Source organism: Nomascus leucogenys, chromosome 14, assembly GCF_006542625.1.
Source record: "Nomascus leucogenys isolate Asia chromosome 14, Asia_NLE_v1, whole genome shotgun sequence".
Classification (NCBI taxonomy): Eukaryota; Metazoa; Chordata; class Mammalia; order Primates; family Hylobatidae; genus Nomascus; species Nomascus leucogenys.
The window spans coordinates 41,655,605-41,677,338 of NC_044394.1; the positions used below are offsets into that span (position 1 = coordinate 41,655,605).

The 21,734-nt window shown below is 42.8% G+C and overlaps 1 protein-coding gene across 12 annotated transcripts in view; it reads left to right on the plus strand.

The window, feature by feature from the left end:
- SPECC1 (sperm antigen with calponin homology and coiled-coil domains 1) overlaps positions 1-21,734 on the plus strand; it is a 295,377-nt gene that overhangs the window by 178,599 nt on the left and 95,044 nt on the right. For all 12 annotated transcript variants that reach the window (XM_030828445.1, XM_030828444.1, XM_030828453.1 and 9 more), the window contains 2 exons: positions 17,097-17,304; positions 21,471-21,544. In XM_030828445.1, the coding sequence (XP_030684305.1) occupies positions 17,097-17,304; positions 21,471-21,544 (282 nt within the window). The remainder of the gene's footprint in view (positions 1-17,096; positions 17,305-21,470; positions 21,545-21,734) is intronic.

Genomic DNA, 21,734 nt, shown 5'->3' on the forward strand with positions numbered 1-21,734 from the left:
CTAGCAAGCAGCATGGAGTTGTATGGGATTGTTGTTTTTCCAGAAAATAACATGACCCAGCTTTAATTTACTTTTTTACTTTTTCAGTTGTTTGGGATCTTGGTTTCAAGTTAGAATGTCTTTTCTAGGCTTGAAACCTAGAAGTTTTAAAAGAAAATTATCTATTTATTCCCGTGAGGTTGAAGCTTATAGGTTGGTATCCTTAGTTCTTTCTGCAGAAACTTCAGTCCACTTCCAGAAGAGTAAGGAGATTATAAATAACCACTTGGGATGAGTGGTCTGGGGGAGTCAGCAGAGGTGAAATGACTAGTGTGCTGCCTGTGTGGGTCCTAGAGCCAAACTGATTTAGAGTGGCCACTGGTCAGAGATGGCAGAACCAGAATTTGAGGGAAATATGTGGCAAATAGATGATCCTGTAGCTGTGACATTGGAATAAGACACCTTAAAGGACTTAAGAGATCTGGAAACCTGGTTTAAACAGTCAGGTGGGTTGGAAGAGTATCCAGGTGATGTATTGGTATATGAGAAACTGCCCTCCTGTCAGTGGCTTGAGCCAGGGGACACTCCCTCCACCCCAGACCCTAAGGGTGGGAGATGGGCTGTGGCTGCCCATGATGCAGGCCCAGGCTGTGTCTGGCAGTGCTGTGGTTCTGGACCTCCTGCCAGGGGTACAGGACAGCTCAGCATTGCCAAGCATCTTGGTCCACCTGTTGGCGACTTGGGGCAGGCATGTCACCTGGCCATCTGGGTCCTATGGGGAGAGGGTTTCCCAGAGCCTCCCAGAGCTTTCCCTTTACATCTGATTGGTGAGAACTGGGTCACACAGCGCCCCCAGGCCACCTCTCTTGGAATCACAGTTGCAGCCTGATTCTGGAACAAAATTGGTATTCTGTTAGGAAGAAACAAGGTGGGGGTGGCTTTTGGTGGGGAATGGGCATTTGCCCCACCAGGCTTCTACTCCCTCACCTTTCCCCACAAAGTACTCACAGTGATCTGATCATGTAGCGCCTTCCGGTGCTGCCTGGGGCACCACACGCTTCGCCCAGTGCCCAGCTCCCACCACACCTCCACTCGCAGTCGCACCCCACATCCAGCCATATTCCCACCCCTCCCTCCATGCCAGGCCTGGCTGGGCCAGTGCCTGTCTGGCAGTCATGTTTACTCAGGGAGCTTTCTCGGCCTGAAGAGACCCCACCCCATTCACCATTACCTGGTCCCTCCTGAAGCTTTCCGCCTCAGTTATGGGGTCTTCAGTGAGGCATTCAGCTCTGCGAGGCCCTGTCCCGTGGAACTTCAGGCCCTGTTCCCGTGGAACATCTCAGTAAATGACATTATTGTCACTCAGCCAAGGTCACTCATGGGAATGCCCTGACCCACCCTGGCCCTCAGAGGATTCAGATGTGCTGGCAAAACTATTTGGGACCCTGCAGGAAAGCTGAGGGAACCTTCTGCCTGAGTAGACACTGGCTGCTGCTGGAGACGTGGGAAGGTTACTGAGCTGAAAACATGGAGATTTCAGTCATCTTCAGCTCACACATAAGGCATCCCACTCTCTGGCACCAAACATCAACTCTGGTGAGCAGAGGTCTGTGACTTTATGCTGGGAAGGAGGCCCGTCGGCAGCTCCTGTCAACAGAGCCTGTTTTCCAGCTCCCCTGGGCAAGCCATGAGGATGTGGAAGTCGAGGAGCCCTGTGGAGGCCGTTGGGGAGAGCCCCGCAGATGTTGCACCAGTAAGCCTCTGCTCAAGGGGCTGTGGCCTGGGAAAATTGCCACAGGCCTCAGCCTGGCTGTGCAGAGCCAGTTGAGCACCAGGAGCAGAATCTTCTGGAGATTAAACTACAAAGCCAGAATGCCCGTGCAGCCTTTATTATGTGGGATGTGACAGGCATGTGGCCTGGAGCTCATGGCATGTCTGCCAGGTCCTCCCCCGACACCCCCAGGTCTCTGTTCTTGTAGCCCCTTGAAAAGGGGCAGAAGTTTGGTGGAGACAGTCAGATAGTTTGAGGAAGGGTGGTCTTGCCAGTTGGGCAGATCCACAGAACCTGCGGCTCCGACCCCTTGCTCTTACCTGGGACTCCACAGGGAGCTGCTTCCCAACCCTGCCTGACCCTGCTTTCCCCCGAGGGACTTGTTTTCTCCTGGTCACGTTAATGCCTTTTGTGAGGTGAGGCCTAAGCAGTCTCTTCCTTTCACATGGCCTCGGGACTCGTCTGTGAGCCTGGTGTTGCCCAGCACTTCTCTCTCCAGTGCGAGTTCTCGCGTGGGGCCTTGCTGCTTCGAAAGGTCCCTACCAGGGTGCAGCCCCTGCTTCTGAAGCTTGCCTCTGAGTTCCTAAAGGTGAAATACAGATGTTTACCCTCATCTTTGAGTTTTCCAACAGCCTTTTTCCACTATACCTGAAGTGTAAATAAACTAACATTTCCTCCTCTCCCTTGGTGGAGCAGCATTGGCCAAAATAATAATAATTCAACTTTAGGCCAATAAGAATGAACTATGGATGATTATCAGCAGTGTCTATTCACAACAGGGCTAAGAACTGAGCAGAGGGAGTTTTGCAGTACCCAAGCTAGATGCCAGAACAGAAACACCCCACTTTCTTACTCATTGTATTAGCCCGTTTTCATGCTGCTGATAAAGACATACCTGAGACTGGAAAGAAAAAAAGGATTAATGAGCTTACAGTTCCACTTGGCTGGGGATGCCTCACAATCATGGTGGAAGGTGAAAGGCACATCTCACATGGCAGCAGACAAGATAAGAGAGCTTGTGCAGGGAAACTCCCCCTTATATAATCATCAGATCTCTTGAGACTTATGCTATCAGGAGAACAGCACAGGAAAGACCTGCCTCCTTGATTCAATTGCCTCCCACTGGGTCCCCCCAACAACATGTGGGAATACAGGATGAGATTTAGGTGGGGAGACAGCCAGTCTGTATCACTCATGGTAAATTTACTCAAGCTGTCATTCCAAGTTTATTTCCTTTTATACTATATGTAATTTTAGCATTGCAGTTTCTTCCATCTATTAGGTGTTCAGTAAATACTTTTCAGATGAATGAATGAATGAATGTCAGAGAAACTTGCAACAGAATTGAGAGGCTGCTATAATATGTTTAAAAAGTAAAGTTTATTATATTTTAATAACAGCAACTAATATTTTGGGCTATTTATATGTGCTAAGCACTCTCAGAGCTTTTCCGTCATTTAATCTTATTTATCTTAATTGTATGCTGTTGATTCTGTTGTCTAATATTTTTTCATTTGAGCAAACAGAATGATTAAGTTATTAGCCTAATGGATTGATGAAATGAAGCCGGGATTCAAAGTTGGGTCTGACGTTAGAGCTCTTACTCTTTGTTTTTCTTTTCTTTCTTTTCTTTTTTTTTTTTTTTTTGAGACATGGTCTTGCTCTGTTGCCCAGGCTGGAGTATAGTGGTGCGATCATAGCTCTCTGCAGTCTCAAATTCCTGGGCTCAAGTGATCCTCCCACCTCAGCTTCCCAAGTAGCTGGAATTACAGGTGTGCAACACCACGCCCAGTTAGTTTTTTATTTTTATTTTCATAGAGACAGGATTTTGCTTTGTTGACAAGGCTGATCTCAAACTTAAGATGATCCTCCCACACCTCAGTGCCTCCCAAAGTGCTGGGATTACAGGGGTAAGCCAGCGTACCCAGAGCTCTTATTATAATCACTGATTTAGACTGCTGCCCAGTTACCTGAAAGCAAAGAAGAGACAGAAAAACCCTTAAAGCAGACCTAAGACTCTAATTAATAGTTGTCACTGTTGTCTTAAGGCCAAAGCCCTTTGAAGAAAACCACCTTTGAAAGCCTTGTTGAACTAGGAGAGTTTTACCTGATTGTAATACAATAGAGAAATTCACAGTGAAAACCTGAGTCATCAAGAAATGTTATTTTGTTTGACCTCTAACTTGAGTCTTGAGGGAAGAGGGGGTGAGTTGACCCCTGAGTGTATGGGATGGGGACTCTGGGAATGCTGCCAGAAGAGAATAGCAGGTCCTAAGGCCAGAAAGCCTGGCCACCAAGGAAGTGATGCAGGTAGTTTGTCCTTGTTGGAGTGCACAGGGTGGTTAGTGGAAGTGGCCCAGAGGAGACACCAGCCAAGCAGTTAACGATTTTATCCTTAAGACAGTAGGAGTCTCTGAAGAATTTTTTTTTTTAAATAGCAACTTTTATTGAGATATAATCCATTTAAATCACATAAGTCTGTGGGTTTTAGTATATTCACACCATTGTGCAACCACCACTACAATCAATTTTAGAACATTTTTATCATCCCATAAAGAAATCTTGACCCACAGCAGTCACCCTCCAAGACCACCTCCCTCCCAGCCCCTGGCAACCACAAATCTATGTTTTGGCTCTGTGGACTTGCATCTTCTGGATGTTTTATACACATGGAACCCACGCCCTGCGGCCTCAAGCAGCCCTCCCACTTTAGCCTCCCAGAGTGCTGGAGAGTTCTTTCTATGCCCTGGATATAAATCCTTTACCAGATAAATGATTTGCAAATATTTCCTCTCATTCTGTGGGTTATCTTTTCATTGTCTTGATAATGCCCTTTATGGCACAAAATTCTTTAATTTTTATTTTTATGAAGTCGAATTTAGTTATTTTTCTTTGGTGGTTTGTGCTTTTGGTTGGAGGAATTTTAAGAGAGTTATGGAATCACATTTACTGTTGAGAAAGATGACTTGGGCCACAGTTAGGTGAGAAAGAATGAAGGACAGAACAGGGAGCGAGTTGGGTGGGAAGATGAGGGCTGGAAAGATATGCATTTTATTTATTTATTTATTTTTGAGACGGAGTCTTGCTGTTATCCAGCCTGAGTGCAGTGGTGCATCTCTTCGCGCACTGCAGCCTCTGCCTCCTGGGTTCAAGTGATTCTCCTGCCTCAGCCTCCTGAGTAGCTGGGATTACAGGCACCTGCCACCGCACCTGGCTAACTTTCCTATTTTTGGTAGAGACGAGGTTTCATCATGTTGGCCAGGCTCGTCTCAAACCCCTGACCTTAAGTGATCCACCCACCTCAACCTCCCAAAGTGCTGGGATTGCAGGCGTGAGCTACTACACCCAGCCTGGAAAGACATTTAGATGTTAGATGTGTAGAAGGGAGGCTCAGTAGGGTCAGGTGACTGATTCGATGTCAGGGACGGGCAGGAGGAAGGCATTTCAGCCTATTCATAGATCTCCAGCTTGTAGGATTGAATGTGTGGTTGTGCTGCTTCCTGGGAGCGGAAACACAGAATGTGGGGCAGGCTTGAGAAGGGAGAGTTATCTGCTGGAGTCAACAAGGATACCCAGGCCTGCAAGCCCAGGCTGCTGTCAGCACCTGCCGATCAGCCACAGAGGAGATCCGGGAGCCTCTGCCCTTGCAGGCCAAGAGTCCTCCAAGGCCGGGACCTCGTGCCTGTGGTCTCTCTTTGCCCCTCCAGTCCTTTAGAAGCTGTAGAAACATGTCTAGACAGGATGTTCCATGAATGAATTTCACATATGCTGAGGTTTGTGAGGAGTCTCCACAGTGTCAGAGGAGGTTGCGACTCTGAAGATGATGAGGTGCGATTCTGAATTCTTGACCATTCTCTGCCCTGGTAGATGATCTCTTTTTAAGCACTGGAGATAACTTGATTGAATGGACTGTATAATCACTATATAATAAACAGATTAAGTCAAAAGCCAAGTGAAATGACAGACTTACACAAGAGGCAGTTATGGGGGGTTTATGAGTCAGGTATCTTCTCCACTTTTCTGTTTTCTAGTAAAACTATCTGTACAACTTTAATGTCACTGGAATTTACTCAGAATTTATTATAATGATCTCATTCTGTCCATGTCTCTATAGTACCATGTTTTTGGCATGTGACTATTTGAATGAAAGATTAAATGATTTCTCGTAGCCAGGGCATAATTCTTCAAGATACTGTCTTTGCTATAAAAATTTACTAAAAATAACTAACACTGAAATGTTTGAGCCGCATTTTGTCTTACAGAATGCTTTTACTTGAATGTACTGTTTTCTTTGTTCTTTATATATTGATAATGTTGTTGGGTTATCTATAAACCTAATTCCTTATTCTCTTTAGTCTACAGTCTCTATTCTTATGGCTGCTTTGTGTAGGAGAAGAGCTTGGTTCTTAAATATCTAGCTTGAGTTCCTTTCTGCTTTTGTTCATCACGCTAAAGAAAGCTACGTAGATGCCCTGATAGAGATCTTTTTTCAGTATTGTCAAATTATCTGGTATCAAAAAACAGAAACCCTTAAGTAACTTTGCAACTTCTCACAAGGGCTTGCTACATAATAACAGGCAGATATTTTTATATTCACTTTACAGATTAACATATGAAGAGAGGGAGAAATTAAATCACTTGAAAAGAATAATCCGGCATGTATCGAGTGGCTGAGACCAAACCCTACCCTTGGTCAAACCATCACAAACAGTTGTTTACCCCTCTGAGAGAGGAGAATCTAGATGTGTGTGTTGCCACCAGCATAGGAGTGCTCTTAATATTTGCAGTCGGGGAGAGCATCCCCCCCACCCCCAAGCACTTCCTCTTTGCAGGAGCACTCATCTGGAGATGCCTGAAGCCCATCGCCTTTCCTTAGGGTGCTGGTTAATGTCTAATCTAATGCTTTGACCCAAGCTTGTGAAGTGACTGATTCTTTTGGGGAGAGGATGGCAAGTAGCATGACTCAGCCTCCAGGCTTAACTTTATCTTCCGAGTAAGGAGTTTGGGGGTCCTGAGACTTTATTTTCCTTTACATGTGTCTGACAAGCATGGTGTGGGGTTGGGGTAGGTGGAGGAGGTGACCCTTGCTAGGATTCTAGAGGGGTCTGACTTAAGAGCTGCCTGCCTATCCTCTGGGCCCTGCCTAGGAACCTCTGCTGCCATATGCCTTGGGCACCTGGTGGAAAGGAGTGGCTTTCACTGTCCTCTCTGCAGGAACCCTTCCTGGGAAGTTTGTTTGACTCTATTTATAGTGCAATTCCACTGGCTCCATATCTACAGAAAGTTGATCTTTGAAATTGAGAGATGCATGAGAGTAATTCCTTTTTTCAAGGGAAATGTTGAAAATCACATTGCTGGGTGTCTAAGAGTGTGATTCTTGACATAGAGAAATTAAACTCTAAGGAGCTGGCCAGTCAGGCATGTTGGGTGGTCTCCCTGTAGTTCCAGCTTCAGAGGGCTGAGGCAGGAGGATCACTTGAGCCCCAGCGTTCAGCCTAAGCAACATAGCGAGACCCCATGTCTTAAAAAAAAGAAAAAAAAAAATCTCAAGCAAGGGAAATGCAAAGGAGCTGGCCAGCAGAGAGACCAGCAATGTGAATAGGGCCTGGATCCTCTGTAGTCGTGGAAGGGTAGGCTTTGGTCTCAACCACTTGATACATGCTGGATTACTCTTTTCAAGTGATTTAATTTCTCCCTCTCTTCATATGTTAATCTGTAAAATGAATATAAAAATATCTGCCTGTTATTATGTAGCAAGCCCTTGTGAGAAGTTGTGAAATTACTTAAGGGTTTCTGTCTTTTTATTGTGTGTGTGTGTGTGTGTTTTTTTTTTTTTTTTGTAAATAAAAGAGCTTTCTGGAATATATTGTTAAACTTGAGATAATTATTCCAACATCCAAGAAGGATGTAGTGATGTGTGCATGTGAAACAAATGCTGATTTGCAGGTGCCCTCCCCCGTGCCGAGTTACCTAGCTCGTGGGAGGTAGAGGGCGCAGAGCCTTTGAGGGACAGCAGCCTCACCTGCATGCAGAGGCCTTGCTCAGGGTGCTCCACCTCTAGGCTGCCTTGTTACATCCTTAGTTTAATTCCTGGCCCACAGTTGTCCCAGCCAAATCACATGCATGTTTCTGGACTCCAGGTGACCTGCCGTTAGCCTGAGGACTTTACAACATGCAGCCAGCTAGTTATGCAGAAGGCCACAGTTTGCCCCAGGATGCAAGACTCAAAAGCCACCTTCTGTTGCTGCTTTTCAAATGATTTCAGACATCAGCCTTCCAGGATCTAAAATGCATTACCTCTTTTCTCCTTAAGTTCATCTTTTGGCCAGGCACAGCGGCTCAGGCCTGTAATCCCAGAACTTGGGAGGCCAAGATGGGAGGATCACTTAAGACCGGGAGCCTGGGCAACATAGCAAGACCCCACCTATAAAAAAAATTAACTGGGCATTGTGATGCACACCTATAGTACTGGCTCTGAGGGAGGCCGAGGTGGGGAGAATGGCTTGAGCCAGGAGGTAGAGGCTGCAATGACCTGTGATCGTGCCATTGTGCTCCAGCCTGGCCAACAGAGCAAGACCTTGTCCCTTGACTCCAAAAAAACTAAAAAATAGTAAAGTCAGCTTCTGTTTAATAAAGTAGCTATTGCTAAGTATATATATATATATAAGACTTTTGGTCTTTCATGTATTGTGATTTTTCTTGGTCAAATTGACCTGTATTACATTACTACCTAGTATTGTATATATAATATATAAGGCAATTGTGAGAGAAAGAATGACTTTTACTATTATATGTTCCAGGCACTATGATAAACTCTCCAAGTCATTTCACTTAACTGCCCACCCCCCAACCCTGCATTGTTAGATTATGAAACAGAGACAGAGGGATTAAGGAATACAAGGCTTGATTCACTAGAATTGGGGTTTAAACCCTGGTGGTCTGGCTCCAGAATGTATGTCCTTAGTCATCCTGATGCACTTAAGCAGCTTTCAAGCTTTGGGGCACAACTGCAATGATCTATTTTATGTTACAATCCAGAGTCTCATGCCTTTATAATTAAAACACAAGCTTCACAGAGCAGTGCTGACTCCCTCAGCACAGGCAGGGCTCTCTGGCTCTTTCCCAGGCTGTTTCTCTCTCTCTTCTCCTTTCCTTTCCCTCTGTCCCTTCCTCCCCTCTCTCTTATTCTTTTTTCTAATTTTTAATTGTTATGGGTACATAGTAGGTATATATATTTATGGGGTACCTGAGATATTTTGACACAGGCATGCAATGCTGTAGTCACCCTGTTGTGCTGTCAAATAATAGGTTTTATTAACTATATTGTATCCATTAACCATCCCTGTTTGCACCCCTGCCCCACCACCCTTCCCAGCCTCTAGTAATCATGCTTCTCTCTATCTTCATGAGTTCAATTGTTTTAATTTTTAACTCCCACAAATGAGTGAGAATATATGAATTTATCTTTCTGTGTCTGGCTTATTTCACTTAACGTAATGATTTCCAGTTCCATCCATGTTGTTGCAAATGGCAGGATCTCATTCTTTTTTATGGCTGAATACTCTGTTGTGTATATGGACTATATTTTCTTTATCCATTTGTCTGTTGATGGACACTTAGGTTGATTCCAAGTCTTGGCTATTGTAAATAGTACTGCAATAAACATGGTGAGTGCAGATATCTCTTTGATAGACTAATTTCCTTTCTTTTGGGTGTATACCCAGCAGTGTGATTGCTGGATCATATGGTAGTTCTATTTTTAGTTTTTTTGAGGGACCTCTGTACTGTTTTCCATAGTGGCTGTACTAATTTACTTTCCCGCCAACAGTGTACAAGGGTCTACTTTTGTCTACATCTTCCCCAGCATTTGTCATTCATGACTTTTGAATAAAAGCCATGACTTTTGAATAAAAGCCATTTTAATTGGGGTGTGATGGTATCTCATTGTAGTTTTGACTTGCATTTGTGTTTCTCCGATGATCAGTGACATTCAGTATGTTTTCATGTTCCTGTTTGCCATTTGTGTGTCTTTAAGGAATGTCTAGTAAGATCTTTTGCCCACTTTTTAATGAGATTACTAGATTTTTTTCCCCCCATTGAATTGTTTAACCTCCTTATATATCCTGGTTATTAATTCCTTATCAGATGGGTAGTTTGCAAGTATTTTCTCCCATTCTGTGGGCTGTCTCTTCACTTTGTTGATTGTTTCCTTTGCTGTGCAGAAGCTTTTTAACTTGATGTGATCTCATAGGTTCATTTTTATTTTGGTATTCTGTGCTTTTGAGCTATTACTCAAGAAATCATTGCCCAGATCAATGTCCTAGAGAGTTTCCCCAATGTTGTTGGTTTTTTAGTAGTTTTCATAGTTTGAGGTCTTAGATGTAAGTCTTTAATCCTTTTGATACGATTTTTCTATATGGGGGGGGTGTCTAGTTTCATTCTTCTGCTCATGGATATCCAGTTTTCCCAGCACCATTTACTGAAGAGATTGTCTTTTCCTCAATGTATGTTCTTGGCACCTTTGTCAAAAATGGGTTCATGTAGATGTATGGATTTATTCCTGGATTCTCTATTCTATTTCATTATTCTATGTGTCTGTTTTTATGCCAGTACCATGCTGTTTGGGTTACTATGGCTCTGTAGTATAATTTGAAGTCAGATAATGTGATTCTTCCAGTTTTGTTCTTTTTGCTTGGGATGGCTTTGGCTATTCTGGGTCTTTTGTGGTTCCATGTAACCTTTAGGATTTAAAAAAAATTATAAAGAATGTCATTGGTATTTTGATAGGGATTGCATTGACTGTGTAGATTGCTTTGGGTACTGTGGACATTTTAACATATTGACTTATCCAGTCTCTACACAGAGTGTCTTTATTTTTGTGTGTCTGTTTTCTTCCATTTCCGGTGTCAGTGTTTTATAGTTTTCATTGTAGAGATCTTTCACTTTGATTAAGTTTATTCCTAGTTACTTTATTCATAGCTACTATAAATGGGATTACTTTCTTGATTCCTTTTTCAGATTGTTCACTGTTGGCATATAAAAATGCTACTGATTTTTGCATGTTGATTTTGTATCCTGCAACTTTACTGAATTTATCAGTTCTTAATAGTTTTTTTGTTTGTTTGTTTTTTGTTTTTTTTTTTTTTTTGTGGAGGCTAGTTTTTTCCGGATATAAAGTCATATCATTTGCAAACCAGGATAATTTGACTTCTTCCTTTCCAATTTGATGCCCTTTATTTCTTTCTCTTGTCTGATTGCTTTAGCTAGGACTTCCAGTACTGTGTTGAATAACAGTGGTGACAGTGGGCATCCTTATTGTGTTCCAGATCTTAGAGGAAAAGCTTTCAGTTTTTCTCCGTTCATATGATACTAGGTGTGGGTCTGTTGTATATGGCTTTTATTATGTTGAGATATGTTCCTTCTGTACCCAGTTTATTGACAGTTTTTATCATGAAGGGATGTTGAATTTTATCAAATGTTTTTTCAGCATCAGTTGAAATGACCATATGGTTTTTATCTTTCATTTGGTTGATAACACGTTGCATATGCCAAACCACCTTTGCATCCCTAGGATAAATCCCACTTGGTCATGATGAATAATCTTTTAAATGTTTTGTTGAATTTGGTTTGCTAGGATTTTGTTGAGGATTTTTACATCAGTGTTCACCAGGGATATTGGCTTGTAGTGTTCTTTTTTTGATGTATCTTTATTTGTCTGGTGTTTTTATCAGGATAATACTGTCTTCAGAATTGGTTTGGAAACATTCCCTTCTCTTCTATTTCTTGGAATAGTTTGAATAGGATTGGTATTTTTCTTTAAATGTTTGGTAAATTTCAGCAGTGAAACCATTGGGTCCTGGGCATTTCTTTGCTGGGAGACTTTTTATTATGGCTTTTATCTCGTTACTTGTTACTTGTCTGTTCGGGTTTTGGATTTCTTCATGGTTCAATCTTGGTAGGTTGTATATGTCTAGGAATTTATCCATTTCTTCTAGGTTTTCCAATTTATTGGCATATAGTTGCTCATAGTAGTCTCTAATGATCCTTTGAATTTCGGTAGTGTTGGTTGCAATATCTCCTTTTTTATCTTTGATTTTATTTATTTGGGTCTTCTCTTTTTCATAGTCTGGCCAAAGTTTTGTCAATTTTGTTTATCTTTTCAAAAACCAACTTTTTGTTTGTTGATCTTTTGTATTTTTTTCACTAAAATTTCGTTTATTTCTGCTCTGATCGTTATTGTTCTAATTTTGGGTTTCATTTGCTCTTGCTTTTCTGGTTATTTAAGATGCATTGTTAGTTTGTTTATTTGAAGTTTTTCTATGTTTTTGATGTAGGCACTTATTGCTGTAAGATTTCCTCTTAGTACTGCTTTTGCTCTATCTCATAGGCTTTGGTATGTTGTGTTTCCATTTTCATTTGTTTTAAGACATTTTAATTTTTTCTTCTTAATTCCTTCATTGACCCACTGGTCATTCAGGAGTGTATTACTTAATTTCCATGTATTTGTAGAATTTCCGAAGTTCGTCTTTGTGATTTCTAGTTTTATTCCATGGTGGTCAGAGAAGATACCTGATATGATTTCAGTTTTTTGTTTTTTTTTTAAGTTTTAGGAGTTACAGGGCCAGGCGTGGTGGTTCATGCCTGTAATCCCAGCACTTTGGGAGGCCAAGGCGGGCACATCACCTGAGGTCAGGAGTTTGAGACCAGCTTGGTCAACATGGAGAAACCCTGTCTCTACTAAAAATACAAAATTAGCTGGGTGTGGTGGCATGCACCTGTAGTCCCAGCTACTCGGGAGACTGAGACAGGAAAATTGCTTGAACCCGGGAGGCGGAGGTTGCAAGTGAAGCGAGATCGCACCACCACACTCCAGCCTGGGAGACAGAGCGAGATTGTGTCTCAAAAAAAGAAAAAGAAAAAAAAAGTTTTAGGAATTATTTTGTGGCCTAACATGTGGTCTGTCCTTGAGAAGAATCCTGTGCTCAGGAAAAGAGTGTGTATTCTGCAGCCATTAGATGAAATGTTCTGTAAAGATCTGTTAGTTTCATTTGTTTTGTTTTATAGTGCAGATTAAGTCTGATATTTCTTTGTTGATTTTCTGTCTTATTAACTTTTTGTTGTTGTCTGTTGTTTCTATTTACAGCTTATTATACCATGTCTTGAAAAGTTGTAGTTATTTCTCTTGATAGATTCATCTTTTAGTCTTCCTGTTTAAGATACGAGTAGTTGACACATCACAATTACAGTGTTAAAATATTCTCTGTTTGTCTGTGTACTTGCTGTTACCAATGAGTTTTGTATGTTCAGATGATTTCTTTTTGTTTGTTAATGTCAGATCAAAGAACTCCCATTTGCATTTCTTGTCTGCTGTTGATGAAATTTCTCAGGTTTTGTTTGTCTGGGAAAGTCTGTTTCTCTGTCATGTTTGACATTTTTTCTTCAGTACTTTAAATATGGCATGCCTCTCTCTCCCTGACCTGTAAGGTTTCCACTGAGAAGTCTGCTCCTTTGTTTCTTTTTTCTTGCTGCTTCTAGGATCTTTTCATTATCTTTGCCTTTTGGGAATTGGTTTATTAAAATGTCTTACTTGGGCAAAATCTGCTTGGTGTTCTATAACCTATTGTACTTGAGTATTAATATTTTTCTCCAGATTTGGGAAGTTCTCTGTTATTATCCCTTTGAATAAACTTTCTACCCCAATCTCTCTCTCTACCTCCCCTTTAAAGCCAATAACTTATTAGATTTGCGCTTTTTTAAGACTGTTTTCTAGATCTTGTATATGTGCTTTATTTTTTTTAAATTTTGTCTCCTCTGTATATTTTCAATTAGCCTGTCTTCAAGCTCACTAATTTTTCTTCTGTTTGCTCAGTTCTGCTGTTGAGACTCTGATGCATTCTTCAGTATGTCATAAATTTTTAGCTCCATCATTTCTGCTTTATTTATAAAAAAATTATTTCAATCTCGGCCAAGCACGGTGGCTCATGCCTGTAATCCCAGCACTTCGGGAGGCCGGAGCGGGCAGATCACGAGGTCAGGAGTTCGAGACCAGCCTGACCAACATGGCGAAACCCCGTCTCTACTAAAAATACAAAAATTAGCCAGGCGTGGTAGTGCCTGCCTGTAATCTCAGCTACTCAGGAGGCTGAGGCAGGAGAATCGCTTGAACCTGGGAGGCAGAGGTTGCAGTGAGCTGAGATCATGTCACTGCACTCCAGCCTGGGCGACAGAGTGAGAGTTTGTCTCAAAAAAAAAAAATTATTTCAATCTCTTTATTAAATATATCGAAAGGATTCTAAATTCTTTCTCTGAGTTATCTTGAATTTCATTGAGCTTCCTCAAAACAGCTATTTTGAATTTTCTGTCTGAAAGATCACATCTCTGTCACTCTGGGATTGGTCACTGGTGTCTTATTTACTCGATTTGATGAGGTCATGTTTTCCTGGATTGTCTTGATGCTTGTGGATGTTCATAGACGTCTGGGCATGGAAGAGTGCGGTATTTATTCAATCTTCTCAGTCTGGGCTCGTTTGTACTTGTCTTTCTTGAGAAGACTTTCCAGATATTCAAAGGGAATTGAGTGTTAGGATCTAAGCCTTTGGTCACTGCAGCTGTGTCTGCATTAGGGGGCACCACAAGCCCAGTAATGCTGTGATTCTTGCAGACTCATTGAGGTATCACCTTGGTGGTCCTAGATAAGATCTAGGAGAATTTCCCGGTTTATGAGGCAGAGTCTCTTGTTCCTTTTCCTTACTTTCCCCTAAACACACAGAGTCTCTCTCTTCATGCTGAGCTGCCTGGAGTTGGAGCAGGGGTGAAGCACTCCTGTGGCTACCACTACTGAGACTATGCTGGGTCAGACCTGAAGCCAGCCCAGCACTGGGTCTCAGTCAAAACTTGTAGTGACTATTGCCTGGCTACTGCTGATGTTTATTCAAGGCCCAAGGGCCCTTTAGTCAGCAGATGGGGAATCTAGCCAGGCTTGTGTCTTTCCCTTCAGGGTGATGGGTTCCCTTCTAGCCCAGAGTAGGTCTAGAAATGCTACTTGGGAGCTAGGGCCTGGAGTCGGCAACTTTAGCAGTCTGCTTGGTGCTTTATTTTACTGTGGCTGAGCTGGTATCCAAGTTGCAAGACAAAGTCCTCTTTACTCTTCCCTCTCCTCCCAGAGCTGTGAGCTGTGCTGCCTGGGGTTGGGGTAAGAGTGGTGCAAGCACTTCCTTGGCTGCTCCAGCTGGTGTCTCACTGGGTCATGTGCACCCCAAGTCCACTGTCTCTGAGCCCAGCACAGCACCAGGATTTGCGCAGAAATTGCAGCCCTTGTGGCCTAGACTCTTCCAGATTTACTTAGGACTCTAAAGTGCTTTAGCCCATAGAGGTAGGGCTTGCCAGAACTCAGAGTCTCACTGGAATGGAAGATTCCCCTCTGGCTAGGGCTAGTCTAAATGCTCCTTCTATGGGTGCTGGCTGAATTCTGTCCTGTGTTGCTTTATGCTGTGATGGGACAGCACCAAATTCCAATGCAATCTCACAATCATTGTGCTTTCCCTCCCCCTGGGTGCACAGCTGCTGTCTCTGTACCATGTGGTTCCTGCCAAGGGATGAGGGAGAGGGGATGTTGGAGAGTCAAGACGGTCTTTCCTCCCCTCTCCGGTGCGTCTTTCCTTGATATGATGTGTTAAAACCAGGCACTGTGATCGTTCATCTGATTTTTGGTTCTTATGAAGTTGCTTTCTTGTGTGGATAGCAGTTCCATTTGGTGTTCCTGCAGGGAAGCCATTGCTGGAGGATTCTTTTTGGCCATGTTGTTCTGTCTCCAGGTCTCTCCTCCTTTCCTTATCCTTTGTCACAATTTCCCAGTGAATGACCCTGCAGTGCTGCCTCCCAGTGTTCAATCATTCATCAAATATTCATTAAATGCCTCCTGTGTGTGATGCTGTGTAGACACTAGGGGTGCAATGGTGAATTAAACAGACAAGGTTCCTATTGCCATAGAGCTTATCAGGTTTTGCACATGAAATGTAATTGGAAAAAAATTTCATTGCATACAAAGAAACCCCACCCCCACCACCAGATTACCTGCTAAATATACAGCTATTTAGTAATGTTAAAGGACTGTAGAGAAGGGACAATGATGTTTATTGCAGCATTTTTGTAATAATAAAATAATGAATATAGCCAGACAGTGGAATACTATGCACCAATTAAAGTAATGACCTAGCATGATGTATATCAGTGTGGATGCATTTCAAAAACACAGTTAAAATGCAAGAGCATAATAAGCATAGTATTGTAGAGGACAAAGCATATTACCATGTTATAAATGCAGAAGAATACAGATACAGTATAATCCACTGCAAAAGCACAATATAATATAACATTGTGTAAAAGGACAATACTACGTATTATCATGGACACATGCATATATAGTAAAAGTGAAAAGCCATTCAAGGGATGACCACATACCAATTTTAGGATAATGCTTATTACTCTCTGAGGTAGGAGGGAAGATTGAGGGTTTAAAAAATTCTTATTAAAGTAAAAAGATTTTGCAAATGTGACAACATTTAACCGTTGTTAAGTCTGTTTGGTGCATGATTATTATTTTTGGTGCTTTTCTGTATATTTAAAATGTTTAACAATTAAAAAATTGAACAGATGAAGTGATCATGCCCTGCCACTTTTCTGCTTCTGTGTGTGTACGTTTTTGTGTGCCTTCCGCTGGCATTCTCTATCACATTTTTGCTGTGATAGAACATGAATGTGAAAGAGAATCTTTAGAGATTCCTCTCAAGAAGCATTGTAGCCACAAGTATCTTATCTCTAAGGGAACCTGGGGGTGTGCAGATTAGCCTGGCTTCAGGGGCGTTGTTCACAGCTCAGCAGCAGAGGGTGCTGCTCCATAGCAGATGTGCGGTGGGGGTGGCCACACCAGGCGGCTCTCTTGGTGCAGGGCCAGTGCCTCCCAGGGAAGCACTGCTCTCCCCAGCTGCGGGAAAGAGGAATATTTAAGTGCATGCAGATTCCCTCCTGCTTGTAGGAAGGGGCACAGAATCCAGCCATTTGGAAGCACACATCGTGTTTCTCTGACTATTCACAGCCTTGGCTGTTTCTGAGGCTAAGAATGCAAGAAACAGCACATGCCAAAGGCATCTTTGCTACTATGTCCATGAGCCTGCTGCTGACTTGTGGGGAGCTTTTCGTAATGTTTTATTTTAGATTGAAGAGGTTCATGTTCAGGTTTGTTACATGGGTATATTGCATCATGGTGGGGCTTGGCCTTCTAGTGTACAGATCACTGTGAGAATTTTGTTGTTGTTAAACTGACCAAGGAACCTTCCTTTTATTTTAGGTGGAAAAGGATTATTCATACCTGAAGGAGATATGTGATCACCAAGCCGAACAGCTGAGCAGAACCAGCCTAAAGCTGCAAGAAAAAGCATCAGAGAGTGATGCAGAGATCAAAGACATGAAAGAAACCATATTTGAATTGGAAGATCAGGTGGAACAGCACCGGGCTGTCAAGTTACACAATAATCAACTCATTAGTGAGCTAGAAAGTAAGTGGGTTCTGCCAGGCATGGTGGCTCACACCTATAATCCCAGCAATTTGGGAGGCTGGGGCAGGAGGATCACCTGAGGTCAGGAGTTCGAGACCCAGCCTGACCAACATGGTGAAACCCTGTCTCTACTAAAAATACAAAATTAGTCGGGCGTGGTGGTGGGCGCCTGTAATCCCAGCTACTCAGGAGGCTGAGGCAGGAGAATCGCTTGAACACAGGAGGTGGAGGTTGCAGTGAGCTGAGATTGCGCCACTGCAAAAGAAAGTAAATGAGGTCAAGCCCAGGAGAAATGTGGAATGGAGCTGAGTAGGACACTAAAGAAACCAGCAGAAGTGGGTGACTGGGGGGGTGGGTTTGACTGTATGTTGGCTGGGGTTTACGAAGTGTCTCATTTGAGTGCGCTGTAATCTCCTAGGAAGAAGGTCGCCTAAGAAACAATCATTAATCTCTAGTTTAAAAACTAGAGATTAAGAGATCAATGATTACAGCAGTTGAAAACTGGGATGACAGAAGACTGTTGAACATGAGTCAGCAGTGTGTAGGTGACTGTGAAAAATAGAAATGCTTTTTTCATTTTGTTTTTTTAGAGGTCTCGCTCTATCACCCAGGCTGGAGTGCAGTGGTGCAGTTGTAGCTCACTGCAGCAATCAGAGCTCACTGCAGCCTCAAACCCCTGGGCTCAGGTGATCCTCCTGGCCTCTCAAAGCACTGGGATTATAGGTGTGAGCCACCGTACTCAGCTGCAAATGTTTTTTGGCTATGCTGGATGTGCTGTGTGTGAGCCATGCTACTGCTGCTGTCTCCAGGCAGCCTGATCAGCTTGAAGGCCACATGTTAGGATACTTCAGCTGTGACTGTGAGAGTTCACAGGGACCCTTCCTAAGGATATTCTGCAGGGTAGGAGAAAGTTATTCAGAAGAAATTGCTTGCCAGTCATCAAGTACTGACACTGTGTTATCTCTTGTATCTGATAGAGATGGATGATAGGTGTCAGAGTGGGTGAACAATGTGCGCTCTTGGTCTAAGGGAGAAAACAGTTCCTGCATGTGTCCCATTGGTGGTAGGATATCAAGTAACTTCTAGATGTTTGCCACTTAGTTGCTGAAGAGACATCAGCATATGGCTTATTTATGAACTCATTGTTTGCTTTGAATTGGGAAAGAAATTTTTAAAAGAGATTAAACATTACCTTCTTTGTCCAAATAAGCCTTACCAAATTATCGCATCTAATGTGTTTTCTTTGGTAACAAAAGATTTAATGCACAAAGCATTTAGTCACACCAGCCATTACTAAGAATAGCTTGGTCAGTTGCCTGAGAAGTTCTCTACCCCGTGCAGTCGATCCTCCTTATTCACAGATTTCACATTTGTGAATTCACCTGCTTGATAAAACGTATTTTAACCCCAAAACCAATACACAGAGCACTTCCACAGTCATTTTCAGACATGCACAGAGAAGTGAAAAGGTTGTGTCATCCAGTGCTTATGTTCCCAACTCAGGTCAGACAGACACACTTGGCCTTCTCATACTGTACATGTGTCTTTTTTACAGTCTGCTTAATACCATGCTTTTAACATTTTTGTGCTTTTGTTTTTGGTGACTTTGCTGTTTAAAATGGCCCTGAGTGCAGTGCTGCAGTGCTGTCCACTATCCCCAAGCACAGTGAGGTTGAGATGCACCTACAGAGAAAACAGGTGTATTAGGGAAGCTTCATGCAGATGCAAGCTCTTGTCCCATTGCGCGTGAGTTCAGTGTTATTGAATCAACAGTACAGGGCATCAGGCCAAGTGCAGTGACCTCATCCCTGTAATCTCAGCACTTTGGGAGACTGAGGCGGGAGGATCGATTGAGTCCAGGAGTTCGAGACCAGCCTGGGCAACATAGTGAGACTCTGTCTTGACAAAAAAATAAATAAATAAATAAAAACTAGCCACGTGTGGTGGTGCATGTCTTTAGTCCCAGCTTCTCTGGAGGCTGAGGTGGGAGGATCCCTTGAGCCTGAAAGGCAGAGACTGCAGTGAACCAAGATTATGCCACTGCACTCCAGCCTAGGCAATAGAGCAAGACTGCATCTCTAAAAAATAAAAAAGAAAAACAAACAAAAAAACCCAATACAGTGCATCAGAGAAAGGAAGAAGAAGTTTGACAATATGTATATACGGCTGCCCTGAGACATGCTAAAGTGATGTGCTAGAGCAGCCAAATTCATGGATTTGTGAGATGACAGCCAGTTTTAAAAAGCTGTGGGCAATATTGTTGTGTGGCTGAAAACCAAAGCAATGTTTGTTCACATCACCCAGGGTCAGGAAAATGTTAACCCCTTCTTGGCTAGTGCTGGTTGGCTCCCAAGTTTCAAAAGGCCGTAAGGTGTGAGAAAGGTTAACCTTGCAGGCAAGGCAGGTTCTGCAGATCAAGAAGCTGAAGAATTTAAAAATACTTGCTAAGTGTTATTCAGGAAGAGGAAAAAAGGAAAGAGTGGGTTTCCATGGTTGATGAGCCTGGCTTGTTTATAGAGACATTGGCAGATAAGTCTACATAATGCAAATGGCATTTTAGTTGATGAGAATGTTGTGACTAGAGGCTTGCAGGAACCTAACCTGTATTTTTCCTAGAGACAGTAGTTCAATGTTTTCTGATTTGGTGTGCATGGCAACTCTCTGCAACTACCATGATTATTAGAATTGACTATGTATTTCAGACATTGATTAGTTGGTTAGAGTGAGAGTTGACAGCACCTGCCCCATTTCTCCTTGAACATGACATGCACTAGAACTGTGGAACCTCAGCGTTCAGTGTCGGTGCCATCCAGGCTGTTCTCAGGATACAACTGAAAACCTGGACGCCATCATCATCAGTGTATCCTTCCAAACCCAGCACCATGATTGAGAAGAAAAGTCAAAGAAGACAAGTTCTGTTTTGTTTTGTTTTTGTTTTTGTGATATTTTGCTATTGAAAATAGGGTTGTATTGTCCTAAATCCTTAAAAGTCAGCACAGATACACTAAGAAAACCAGTGTTTAATTAATGTCCACAGCAAAATTTAGACACACCCCTGTGGTTATATCATCATATATCCAAGACTGACAATAATACAAGCCATCCTTTGAAAAACTTTTAAACTTTTTAAAAGGATATTGAGGTATTGTTAAGATATGTTTTTGCACAGAGACCTAGGAACACATAAATCCAGCCTAGACCAATCACTTCTTCCTATAAGATCCTGATGGGAAAGGAATGGACTGGAAAATAAAAGGAAGTTAGGGAGTGTTTTCTGCTGTGCAGCATTGATTCCAGACACAAACTCTCAGTCCCACTAGAACTAGAACTGCTGGGGTAGGACCTGTCCACAGCATCTTTTTAGCCTACTCTGGTGATTCTGATTTGCATCCTTCATAGAAAACTAATGCTCTAGGTTAGAGCATGAGGACCTATTGAGGAATTTCAGCTCGGTGACTGACACCATCAGATTTAAATTTGAATGACTCTGATAGCTATATGGAAAGAATTGGAGGCAAGGAGAACAAGGGGCTGCAGGTGTCCTTAAGTAGGGAGAGGCAGGCAAGCCACCTGGGGAAGATGTTAAATGCACACATCCCCAGGTTGTGTCTGTCCTTGGAGATTCTGCCTCCAGGTGTCTGGAGTGTGGGACTAGAACATCGGTGCTTTTGAAAAGCTTCACCAGTGATTCAGAGGCTTAACTGTGGTTGAGACCCACGACTCTAGAAAGTGCTTTACAAATCACAGGAGGAATAAGCATTCATTTGCTCTGTTATGTGAAAGCCTCTATCTCACAGCAATAAAGGACACTTAGGACGATTGTGTGTGAGTGCGAGGGAGGCCAGACTCAGTGTGCAAGTGTGCGTGGCCATGGCCTCTTCCCGTAGTGCTGCTATTTGGTTGTGCATTCTGTCTGCTGAGACAGTAACCTCAATACACATCACATATTTTCCAGATCATCCTGTTCTCTATCTCAGAGGAGGCTCTTGTGTCCATTCCCTGGTTTACAGGGTAAATTGAAATTGCTAAAAGTTGCATTTAGAGTAGAATGGATGGATTTGGATGCCTGTTGTGGCATCTGGAGCTGCCCGTTTCTTTGCTACCTAGCTTATCTTCTCTTGAGTCTCACAGCTTTTCCAAGCCCTGTCTGAATTATTTATTTCTAGGTAATGTGATCAAGCTGGAGGAACAGAAGTCAGACCTGGAGAGGCAGCTAAAGACTCTGACCAAGCAGATGAAGGTGAGATGTGGGTGGGAGCCTTCACCACCATCTTCCTATAAATTATCCCCTCCAAGGTGTGGATCACTCTCTCTATCCTGCTTTCTTTTGGAACGTTTCCACGGCATGGTGGGCCCTGGAACTGTAAATTCTTGTTGGCAGGAAGTAAAATCAAAGCAGTCATTTGGTGTCAGGATGGAGAACTCTCATA